At 37.7% G+C, this 12,264-nt stretch overlaps 2 protein-coding genes across 2 annotated transcripts; both read left to right on the forward strand.

Moving 5' to 3' along the window:
• Nucleotides 1–319: 319 nt before the first annotated feature.
• On the forward strand, nt 320–2,206 carry LOC133694907 (GDSL esterase/lipase At5g03980-like). The gene is made up of 5 exons (XM_062116600.1): nt 320–584; nt 1,088–1,303; nt 1,383–1,531; nt 1,615–1,888; nt 1,989–2,206. The coding sequence occupies exons 1-5, from the start codon at nt 320–322 to the stop codon at nt 2,204–2,206; spliced, it is 1,122 nt and encodes a 373-aa protein (XP_061972584.1).
• Nucleotides 2,207–5,485: 3,279 nt separating this feature from the next.
• Nucleotides 5,486–7,267, forward strand: LOC133694908 (acetylajmalan esterase-like). Its single transcript, XM_062116601.1, has 5 exons — nt 5,486–5,750; nt 6,254–6,469; nt 6,549–6,697; nt 6,781–7,054; nt 7,155–7,267. The coding sequence occupies exons 1-5, from the start codon at nt 5,486–5,488 to the stop codon at nt 7,265–7,267; spliced, it is 1,017 nt and encodes a 338-aa protein (XP_061972585.1).
• Nucleotides 7,268–12,264: the final 4,997 nt, after the last annotated feature.

The raw sequence follows: 12,264 nt of genomic DNA on the forward strand, positions 1-12,264 counted from the left end.
AACCACCAAAAACTTCGTGTTTCTACACAAATTTCCCTTTCATCTTTCGACTATTATCTGGATTGGATATGAATCCAATTATCAGGTGTTTTTGGTCATGTTTCTAGAAGGATTGGCAGAAAACCACCATAAACTGTAAGATAGAGCTGGCTAACGTTCTGTATTCTCCACATTCCTTGTAAGAAGCCTCACATTTTCCCCCTGAAAGACAGAAATATCGGGACTTTGTGGGCAGAAAAATAGTATAAATACACAGCTACTTCCCTTGGTTTTTCATTAACAAAAATTAAGGACACGTAGTAAATCTCTTGAGTTAATTATGGCTACCAGCAACGTTGTTTGTGCTTTAGTTCTTTCCTCTCTGTTCCATTTTCTTCTTGTTCCTGTATCAAGTACTCGTGGAGTCAATGTTCTTAAAAAATGTGGGTTTAAAGCAATTTATCAGCTTGGGGATTCTATAGCTGACACTGGCAATTTGATTCGCGAAAATCCTCTTTCTCCATATGCTTCATTTCCTTATGGTTTGAAACTCTCGAAGCCAACAGGTAGATGCTCCAATGGGTTGTTGATGATTGATTACATTGGTAAGTTACGATATTCTTGATTTCACTGTTTCTCTAAGCGGTAATGCTGCCGAGTTTCAAACTGTGTTTGACTTGAAAAGGCTTCATTTTTTATGATTTTTATGCCTTGATCTACAAAATAATGCTAAACATCAAGAAAATCCGACACATCGTTGATGTGGCCTGTAAATTTTTATCTGTCAGATTTCCTCTATGTTTAGCATTACTCTCCGTGTCATTTAGCTTGTGTTTGTTTAATTTTCTTGCTTCTATTCCCTTTCTCTTGTTTTCTTTTCTCAAACTTTCTTCTTCTTCTTCAGCAGCCGCCTTAATCCGAAAACTTTCTTGTTAAAAAATATATATCACAGTGTCTATCAGAATTATTCAAGTTAAGGGCTGTTCATTTCCTATATTATTAGGGTAAATTACATAATCTTAGGAAATTCAGGTTCTTAACTCTCTTTCTTACCTCATTTACGGTACAAGTTGCTTGATTGTGTTGACTTTTCTTTGAACAATTGCAGCACGCTCGGCTAAACTTCCCTCTCCTGGTGCCTACTTGAATTCGGCAAGAAAATTTTCCGGTGGCCGCGGTGGAGTGAATTTTGCAGTTGCTGGTTCAACTGCCTTGCCTGCAGAAGTTTTATCGTCAAAGAATATAATGAACATTGTGACAAATGAATCTCTTAGCACACAACTTGAGTGGATGTTCTCCTATTTTAACACAACATGTTCCAAAGGTAATCGGCATGTTTCATACGATGTTTCAATAGTTAAATCCTTTTCCAACCATCATGCCTGACAGTTATTGCTTCACAGATTGTGCTAAAGAAATCAAATCATCTCTCTTCATGGTTGGGGAGATTGGAGGCAATGACTATAACTATGCTTTCTTGTTTAACAAAACCACTGAAGAACTAAATGCGTTGGTTCCTGAAGTTGTCAGAGCTATAAAGGATGCTGTTGCGGTACGTTAGTTTTCGGTTTGTTCCTTCTGAATTTCTACCTATATTGTTGTTGTTTATGAATGTTCTTCGATGTGATTTTGCAGAAAGCCATTGGTCGCGGTGCTAGACGAGTGGTTGTCCCTGGAAACTTCCCGATAGGTTGCTTCCCGGTTTATCTTAGCCAATTCCAGCCCAATGATGCTGCTGCTTATGATGAGTTCCACTGCCTCAAGGGGTTAAACTCTTTCGCAAGTTATCACAATGAGCTTCTCAAGCAAACCGTTGAGGGATTGAAAAGAAATTACCCTGATGTGATCATAGTTTACGGCGACTATTACAAAGCATTCATGTCGATCTATCAGAACGCTCGGTCTCTTGGTGAGTTTATTTTCAAGATCCTTGTGAATGGTAGAGAAACTATACGGGGCCCAGCACAAAATTAATGCTTACGGCATCGTCTCCTTGTTTTTCTAAATAGGTTTTGATACGAAGTCGATGCAAAAAGCTTGCTGCGGGACTGGTGGTGATCATAATTTTAGCCTGATGAGAATGTGTGGAGATCCTGACGTTCCGGTTTGTCCAAAGCCTGATCAATACATCAGCTGGGATGGAGTTCATTTGACACAAAAGGCTTATCAACACATGGCAGAATGGCTTATCAACGATATCTTTCCAAAGCTTCAATGCAGTGCTTGATGTGAAAGTTCTGTCCTCACCAAGACATGGACTTGATAACATGAAGCTCTTAATTTTGTTTACAATTAAGCTTGTAAAAATATTCTTGTCTTTGAATTAAAAAGGGACCTCACAAGGTTGTTTGTAACTCTAATTATTCCCTTTTCAAATCACCAGCTCTTGATGCTTGTATTCAAACCCACCACAGAGAAGGATCGTGAAGAACTAAAAAACATCCAGACCACATCATATGATATATTAAGCATTTCATATGTTAAAATTTGGAACCAAGAGGTCCAGCTTCCTCAAAATCTTGAAACTCTGGAAGGAAGGAGTTGTGACAGTTTGATCAATTTAGCACCATCTACATCATCTTACAGAAATCTAACAGCTTTGCTTGTATGGGATTACATAGCACAAAAAATTCACTCTAGAATTGTTTCATAAACAGTTTTATTTTTATATTTTTATCTCTTAACTTCAATTAAATATATTTTTATTTTCTCTGTTGTTATTTTTTTTATTCCAAAATAATAACCAAATGCTATTTTAGTTATTGATTAAAATACAATGGCAATTTTATAAATAAACTTATTATTCATTGATTTTTTTGGTGCACCAGAACGACGATGTAAAATATTATGCTCGTCGTTCTTTCATAGAATAAAAATCATTGATTATCATATCAATTGTGAATCTTTCAGCAATTTTTTTTTCTATATAGACAATTAAATAATTTGCAAAAAAATCATTCTTCATCCAATTGCGAAGTCCTGTTTTAACAATTTTTATCACTAAAAAAGCTCGTTCAGTAGGCTGTGAGTTATCAATATTTTTTTCCAAAAAAAAAAATCATTTCTTTTTATTTTGTTCATGGTTCAACCTAAAATCAAAACATATATCGCAAGAAAAAATTGATAATTTTTGTGGCTCTGCTGAAAACAAAACATAAAAAAAAATCCAAATATAATCAAAACAAACCTATAAAATATATCTAATTAATTAAAAAAAAATCACTATAACAAGAATTCAAAAAACAATTGGTAGAACTAGCAAATCTGAGAAAAAAAGAGAGTAAATATGGTAGAATTATATATATAAACAAACCTCATCAAATTATTAACAAACATCTCAAAACAAAACAAAATTAGATTTTAAATTTAAGTTACCTTGTTTTGTTTGATGAAAGATAAATTAATTGGTAGCTCTGCTTTAATTTTTTTGTAGAAAAATTTTGCTCGTGATTTATGTTTTTATTTCTATTTTTGATCGGCTGCAGAATTTATATTAGGATAAATTGATGGCTCTGTTTTTTATTTCATAAAATAATACCTTTATATTTTTTTTCTTTCCCACTTAGGTCAGGAGTAAATTCAAAAGAAATCAAAAGTAAATCAAACTTAATTTAAGGCTCACATCTTTAAAATAAAAAATATAACAGGCATATAAAAAAAGGACGTGGTCATCGGGTACGAAGCAGGCAGATTCCATTGCTGAGGAGGATCGGGGACTTGAAATGACGAGGAAAGCGGGCGATCTCATAATTGATTTCAACGTGGATGGTGCATAATCTCATATATATAATGTAATGCGGTGCAACATCCGCATCTATCTTAAATCCTAAAAAAAAAGGCGGTCCTGCATTTGAACCTGAGCCGAGAAAACTGCTTCTCAACTCGTGTTATTTCGGAGGTGGGTTCTTGACAATATATAATGCCGTTCATCCAATCCAGATCAATCTCCTCACACTTAATTAGCCAGTAGTTAAAAAAAATTAAAATGTCTTGCAGGGGGCTCGGGCCCCTGCTTGCCCCCCCTGCTTCCGCCCCTGCGCGCATGTGTTTCGATTTTAAGAAGAAACAAGTTAAAAATGCAATTCTCTATAAATCTTTCATGGTCAACAAGAAAAAGTAGGAAGATCCAAGGTTAGAGAACAAGCAAGAAGATCCAATGATTAAGTTGGTAATCAGATCCGATGGTCAAGAGAAAAGGGGGAGATCCAGCGGTAAGAAAAGAAATAATTATCACTATGCTATTTTTCAAAAATAAAAATACTTTTAGCAAGTTGCTGTTGTCCTTTGTAGCAAGATTATGAATTCCATTTCTATTGATGTTTTGTTTTTTCAATTGAAAATGTATGTTTATGTTTTGAAGTGTTTCGACATGTATTTCAAGATTGTATTGTTCATATTATATTTGAATTATTATTATATATATAATTCAAAATATTAATTCAGTAAATATAATTTCTATTCAAATTTAGAGATAAATTAACTTGAAATTATGCAATTCAAATTTCAAACACAAGTAAAAAGTGGGGGTTGAACCGATATGACCCAATCGACTTGAATAGTCCACAAACAACCTGGATAACTGGTAAAAATATAGTTTGACTAAAAAACAATTCAAGACAACATCTTTTTTAAAACAAAATTGAGACGGCAACAAATTGAATCAACATAGGTCAACATTTCAAATGCATGACCCGGGTTTTAAGACCATATTAACACCAAATCAAAACAAATTATGAAGCTAAATTACCAATAAATTTATTGTTGAATGATAAAATCAAGAAAAAAATCAATCTAAAAAAACAACACAATAAAATAACATTTCTTAACAAAGTTACAAATTTGAACAAAGTTATGAAAATACCATTGGCGTTCTTCCAAGGCCTTTGTGAACTTCGATTACCCTAAAATTTTAATCTCGGATATAATGATATGTAAGGAGACTCCTCTTAAAATTTTAGCCTGATATAATAATCAAACTAAGAGATATAATTGATATAATGGTTTTTTTTATTTTAAAAAAAGCTATTTGAGCAGAACAAGGCCAAAATGAAATGTAAACGTTCCATTCCATTGTGGGTTTTTTAAGTTAAACTGCGAGGCCAGGTAGGTTTAGTAACTATTTGACGAACCGGTCTATACCTCAACCATATTTGGCGAGCATGCACACCCTGGCACAACCATGCAAGAAACCACCAAAAACTTCGTGTTTCTACACAAATTTCCCTTTCATCTTTCGACTATTATCTGGATTGGATATGAATCCAATTATCAGGTGTTTTTGGTCATGTTTCTAGAAGGATTGGCAGAAAACCACCATAAACTGTAAGATAGAGCTGGCTAACGTTCTGTATTCTCCACATTCCTTGTAAGAAGCCTCACATTTTCCCCCTGAAAGACAGAAATATCGGGACTTTGTGGGCAGAAAAATAGTATAAATACACAGCTACTTCCCTTGGTTTTTCATTAACAAAAATTAAGGACACGTAGTAAATCTCTTGAGTTAATTATGGCTACCAGCAACGTTGTTTGTGCTTTAGTTCTTTCCTCTCTGTTCCATTTTCTTCTTGTTCCTGTATCAAGTACTCGTGGAGTCAATGTTCTTAAAAAATGTGGGTTTAAAGCAATTTATCAGCTTGGGGATTCTATAGCTGACACTGGCAATTTGATTCGCGAAAATCCTCTTTCTCCATATGCTTCATTTCCTTATGGTTTGAAACTCTCGAAGCCAACAGGTAGATGCTCCAATGGGTTGTTGATGATTGATTACATTGGTAAGTTACGATATTCTTGATTTCACTGTTTCTCTAAGCGGTAATGCTGCCGAGTTTCAAACTGTGTTTGACTTGAAAAGGCTTCATTTTTTATGATTTTTATGCCTTGATCTACAAAATAATGCTGAACATCAAGAAAATCCGACACATCGTTGATGTGGCCTGTAAATTTTTATCTGTCAGATTTCCTCTATGTTTAGCATTACTCTCCGTGTCATTTAGCTTGTGTTTGTTTAATTTTCTTGCTTCTATTCCCTTTCTCTTGTTTTCTTTTCTCAAACTTTCTTCTTCTTCTTCAGCAGCCGCCTTAATCCGAAAACTTTCTTGTTAAAAAATATATATCACAGTGTCTATCAGAATTATTCAAGTTAAGGGCTGTTCATTTCCTATATTATTAGGGTAAATTACATAATCTTAGGAAATTCAGGTTCTTAACTCTCTTTCTTACCTCATTTACGGTACAAGTTGCTTGATTGTGTTGACTTTTCTTTGAACAATTGCAGCACGCTCGGCTAAACTTCCCTCTCCTGGTGCCTACTTGAATTCGGCAAGAAAATTTTCCGGTGGCCGCGGTGGAGTGAATTTTGCAGTTGCTGGTTCAACTGCCTTGCCTGCAGAAGTTTTATCGTCAAAGAATATAATGAACATTGTGACAAATGAATCTCTTAGCACACAACTTGAGTGGATGTTCTCCTATTTTAACACAACATGTTCCAAAGGTAATCGGCATGTTTCATACGATGTTTCAATAGTTAAATCCTTTTCCAACCATCATGCCTGACAGTTATTGCTTCACAGATTGTGCTAAAGAAATCAAATCATCTCTCTTCATGGTTGGGGAGATTGGAGGCAATGACTATAACTATGCTTTCTTGTTTAACAAAACCACTGAAGAACTAAATGCGTTGGTTCCTGAAGTTGTCAGAGCTATAAAGGATGCTGTTGCGGTACGTTAGTTTTCGGTTTGTTCCTTCTGAATTTCTACCTATATTGTTGTTGTTTATGAATGTTCTTCGATGTGATTTTGCAGAAAGCCATTGGTCGCGGTGCTAGACGAGTGGTTGTCCCTGGAAACTTCCCGATAGGTTGCTTCCCGGTTTATCTTAGCCAATTCCAGCCCAATGATGCTGCTGCTTATGATGAGTTCCACTGCCTCAAGGGGTTAAACTCTTTCGCAAGTTATCACAATGAGCTTCTCAAGCAAACCGTTGAGGGATTGAAAAGAAATTACCCTGATGTGATCATAGTTTACGGCGACTATTACAAAGCATTCATGTCGATCTATCAGAACGCTCGGTCTCTTGGTGAGTTTATTTTCAAGATCCTTGTGAATGGTAGAGAAACTATACGGGGCCCAGCACAAAATTAATGCTTACGGCATCGTCTCCTTGTTTTTCTAAATAGGTTTCGATACAAAGTCGATGCAAAAAGCTTGCTGCGGGACTGGTGGTGATCATAATTTTAGCCTGATGAGAATGTGTGGAGATCCTGACGTTCCGGTTTGTCCAAAGTGTTAGGATACTGGCATGCAAACCCGACAAGATAAAAGGCAAGAGATAGGATAAAATGAGAAATGAGACACACAAGAATTTACGTGGTTCACCCAATTTGGCTACGTCCACGGGCAAGTATAGAAGGATTTTACTAAGTAATGTGGGAATTACAACCTCTCTCAAATAATAGGAGAACAACTAAGAATCTCTCTATTATTAGGAGAAAACACCTCACTTACTCTCTCACAAATACCTCACAATTTTGTGGGATTACTCTCTCTTCACTCTCCTCTTCTTCTTCTCTAACTTGGTGTGCATATAGGCTTGAATGCATTGCCTATTTATAGGCAAGAGTGAGGGTATAATGGTCATAAATTTAGGAGGAATATATGCCTAACAACTCATCCTCCACTCATACTCCACCAATTATACCAACTCATCCTCCACTCACACTCCACCAATTACAACTCATCTCCCACTCAAATCCCATCAATTATGCCAACTAATTAAAGTGGCTTTACATTCTCCCACTTGAAGACTTTGATGATTTAATCAAGTCTTCACACTTGATTATCTGTGATTCTTCTTCTATCCTTTCTATACTTGCCATCTTCATGCTGCTTACGTTTCTGCTAGGCCATAAGAGGATCTACACCATATATACTTATCAGTGTTGACCGGTTTAGTCAAAGCATCTGCTGGGTTTTCCTTTGTATGAACCTTCTGAAAATCCACACTTCCATCTTCCACCACTTCGCGAACAAAGTGATATTGAACATCTATATGTTTTGTTCTTGAATGAAATGCTGGATTCCTTGCAATATGCAAGGCACTTTGACTATCACAATACAAAAGAATCTTCTCTTGTTTGTGCCCGAGCTCCTCCATAAGTTTCTTCATCCATATTGCTTCTTTGCAAGCTTGTGTAGCTGCCATGTACTCAGCTTCTGTTGTGGACAATGCTACAACAGTCTGAAGTTTAGAGACCCAGCTCACAGCTCCTCCTGCAATTATGAACACATAACCTGTAGTGGATTTTCTTTTCTCAAGGTCACCGGCAAAATCTGAGTCAACATAACCTCTGACAGTAAATTCTGATCCTCCATAACATAATGCAACATCTGAGGTACCCTTGATGTATCTCAAGATCCTCTTAATAGTATTCCAATGCTCTCTACCAGGATTTGCCATGTATCGACTAGCTGCTCCCACTGCTTGTGCAATGTCTGGTCTTGTACATATCATGGCAAACATTAAACTTCCCACTGCTGATGCATACGGTACTCGAGACATCTCCATCCTCTCTGCTTCATTGCTAGGAGACATACTTGAGGATAATTTGAAGTTAACAGGAAGTGGGGTAGAAATTGGCTTACAATCTTGCATGTTGAAGCGTCGCAAGATCTTCTTCAAATAATTCTTCTGAGAAAGCCAAATCTTCCTCTTACTTCTGTCTCGGTGAATTTGCATCCCTAGAATCTTGTTTGCTGGTCCCAAGTCCTTCATATCAAACTCCCTAGCCAACTGTGCCTTCAATTCTTGGACTCGATCTTTGTTGGGGCCTATCACCAACATGTCATCCACGTACAACAACAAAATGATGAAATCTTCTTCAAACCTCTTGTAATACGTACAATGGTCTGAACTGAGTCTGTTGTACCCAAGGCTAATTATGAAGGAATCAAATCTCTTGTACCAACACCTCGGCGCCTGTTTGAGACCGTATAGAGATTTGTTCAACCTGCAAACCAAGTTCTCCTTGCCTGTTTCAGCAAAACCCTCTGGTTGGAGCATATAAATTTCTTCTTCAAGTTCTCCATGAAGAAATGCAGTTTTCACATCTAATTGCTCTAAGTGAAGATCAAATATAGCACACATTGCCAAGACTACTCTGATTGTAGTAAGTCGTACCACCGGAGAAAATATCTCATTGAAGTCTATTCCTTCTTTCTGAGCATATCCTTTCACTACCAATCTTGCACGATACCGCTCCACTTGATCATTGCCATCACGTTTTATCTTGTAAACCCATTTGTTGCCAATGGCCTTTCTTCCTTGTGGTAGCGGAACAAGATCCCAAGTGTTATTCTTGTGCAGAGCTTCAATCTCCTCTTGCATTGCTGTCATCCACATAGATACATCTGTGCTTTTGATAGCCTCATGGAAAGTTGATGGCTCTCCATCCTCTGTTAGAAGACAATATGCAATATTGCTCTCAGTACTATATTCTGAGTGCCAAGCCGGTGGTCTTCTTTCACGAGTCGACCACCGAACTTCAGGAGTTTCAGACTCTATTTGTTCTTTCTCTTCATGCTCTGGTGCAGCTTTAGAAGAAGTATGATTCTGAGTATTTTCAATCTGGACTGCTGTAGTCTCCTTTAGAATGCTATTATGTTCTTCCATTTGCATTTTACCTTCTGCAAATATGACATCTCTGCTGATGACTACCTTGTGGGCAGTGGGATCCCACAAGCGATACCCCTTCACTCCATCAGCATATCCCAAGAATACACATTTTCTGGATTTTGAATCCAGTTTGCTAACTTCTTGTGTATTGTACATCACGTACACAGGACTTCCAAATATATGCAATCGAGAATAATCAGCTGGCTTCCCAGTCCACATCTCCATCGGTGTCTTCAGCTCAATTGCAGTTGATGGAGATCGATTTATCACATAACAGGCGGTATTGACTGCTTCTGCCCAGAATGACTTTCCTATACCTGCAGCCTTCAACATTGCTCTTGTTCTTTCTAATAGAGTTCTGTTCATCCGCTCTGTCACTCCATTTTGTTGTGGAGTGTATGCCGTTGTGAACTGCCTTTTGATACCTTCATGTTGACAGAAGTTATCAAATTCATCACTGGTATATTCTCCTCCATTGTCAGTCCTCAAACACTTGATCTTCTTTTCAGATTCAAGTTCCACTCGCGCTTTGAAAGTTTTAAAGATTGCGAACACATCTGCCTTCCTTCTAATTGGATACACCCAACATCTCCTGGAGAAGTCATCTATAAATGATACAAAGTATCTTGCTCCTCCCAAGGATACAACCGGTGCTTGCCAAACATCAGAGTGAATCAGGTCTAAGATGCATTTGCTCTTAGTTGTTGATGTGCCAAACTTTAACCTGTGTTGTTTACTTGTAACACAGTGCTCACAAAAGGGTAAAGTAACCTTTGTAAGCCCAGGGAGTAACTTCTGATCAGAGAGAACTTTCAAACCTTTCTCTGACATGTGGCCTAGTTTTTGATGCCACATCATCGTCTTCTCTTCTGCAGGATTGGCTGATGCGATTGACGCTTCTGCCCCATGATGTGTTTCTCCCATTAATACAAACATGTTTGCAACTGTCTTTCTTGCCTTTAAAACCACCAGCGCTCCTTTGACAATTTTCATTATTCCATTGTCTGTTCGGATCTTACAGCCAAGACTATCAAATTGTCCTACGGACAAAAGATTCTTCTTCAAGTCTTTCACATGCCGCACTCCTGAAATAGTGCGAATCAAGCCATCATACATCTTCAATTTGATGGTGCCAATGCCATCAATCTCTACAGCATGATTATCACCCATGAACACTTTGCCTCCAGAGATGGGTTCATATGTATGGAACCAATCTCGATTAGGAGTCATATGCCATGTTGCTCCTGAATCCATTAGCCAGACGTCAGTAAGCTCTTCTTTATCTGTAGAGATTGTCGCTGCTTCACTATATAAAACCTCCCCATCTTCTGAGGTGCTCGCAACACATCCTTGAGGTTTTGATGACTCTGCAGTGTTCTCTATACCCTTTTTAAACCAACAATCCCTTTTGAAGTGCCCTTTTCTGCCACAGTTGTAGCATTTCACAGTCTTCTTGCTTCTTGATTTGGACCTCCCTTGCCTTTGACTCCCACTGGAGCCACGCTCCGTTGATCTCCCTCTTGACACCAACAATGCCTCTGCTTGGTTTGAACTATTTCTGTCTCCTTTATTTTTGCGCCTATTTTCTTCTTCCAAGATGGCGGCTGCAACATCATCAAAGACTAAATAGTCTGTGAGGATATTATTGGTCAAGTTGATAATGAGCTGATCATACGAATCTGGAAGACTTTGAAGTAGAAGCTCTGCACGTTCACTTTCCTCTATTTGTTGACCCAACGTAGTGAGTTGTGAAAATAAAGTCCTTATTGTGTTGATGTGGTCAGTCACCGTCGTGGTTTCTGCCATTCGAAGGGTATAAAGTCTCCGCTTTAAGAAAATCTTATTGTGCAAAGACTTGGACTCATATAGCTTTGTTAGAGTCTCCCATATCTCCTTAGCTGTTTTCTTCTCCGCCACACTTGATAATACTTCATCGGCTAATGCTAAATGTATGTTAGCAATAGCATTGCCATCCATCTCATTCCATTTTGCATTATCAGTGATCTCCGCGGGTCGATCCCCAATTGCTGCCAAGCAATTGTCTTTCCTTAAGATTGCCTTGATTCTCATTTTCCAGAGTGAGAAATTGCTCCCATTAAACCTTTCAATCTCGTACTTTGCTGCCATTTTATTCACCGTGATCTATTCAGCTATCACCGTTTCACAGAACTGTAACGTATACAGAAATAGTATCGTGTGAATAATACTTCACTAAGTAAGTTCCCAGGAAAGATTGGAGGGGTCACAAACGGTCCCGCTTAAAACCCAATCTCCTTAGACAGAACTTCCTAGACTGTATTTAATCACCGCACTGACTTTCTATATACACCAACAGTAACTTATGTGAACAGTACCGTATGGATGAATAGTGCCGTATAGGTGAATAGTGCCGTAGACGTGAATAGTAACTGTATACACGAATAACTTTTGTGTATTAACAACACCAACCAAGAAGGCTCTGATACCACTGTTAGGATACTGGCATGCAAACCCGACAAGATAAAAGGCAAGAGATAGGATAAAATGAGAAATGAGACACACAAGAATTTACGTGGTTCACCCAATTTGGCTACGTCCACGGGCAAGTATAGAAGGATTTTACTAAGTAATGTGGG

Source organism: Populus nigra, chromosome 5 (genome assembly GCF_951802175.1).
Source record: "Populus nigra chromosome 5, ddPopNigr1.1, whole genome shotgun sequence".
NCBI classification, from domain to species: Eukaryota; Viridiplantae; Streptophyta; class Magnoliopsida; order Malpighiales; family Salicaceae; genus Populus; species Populus nigra.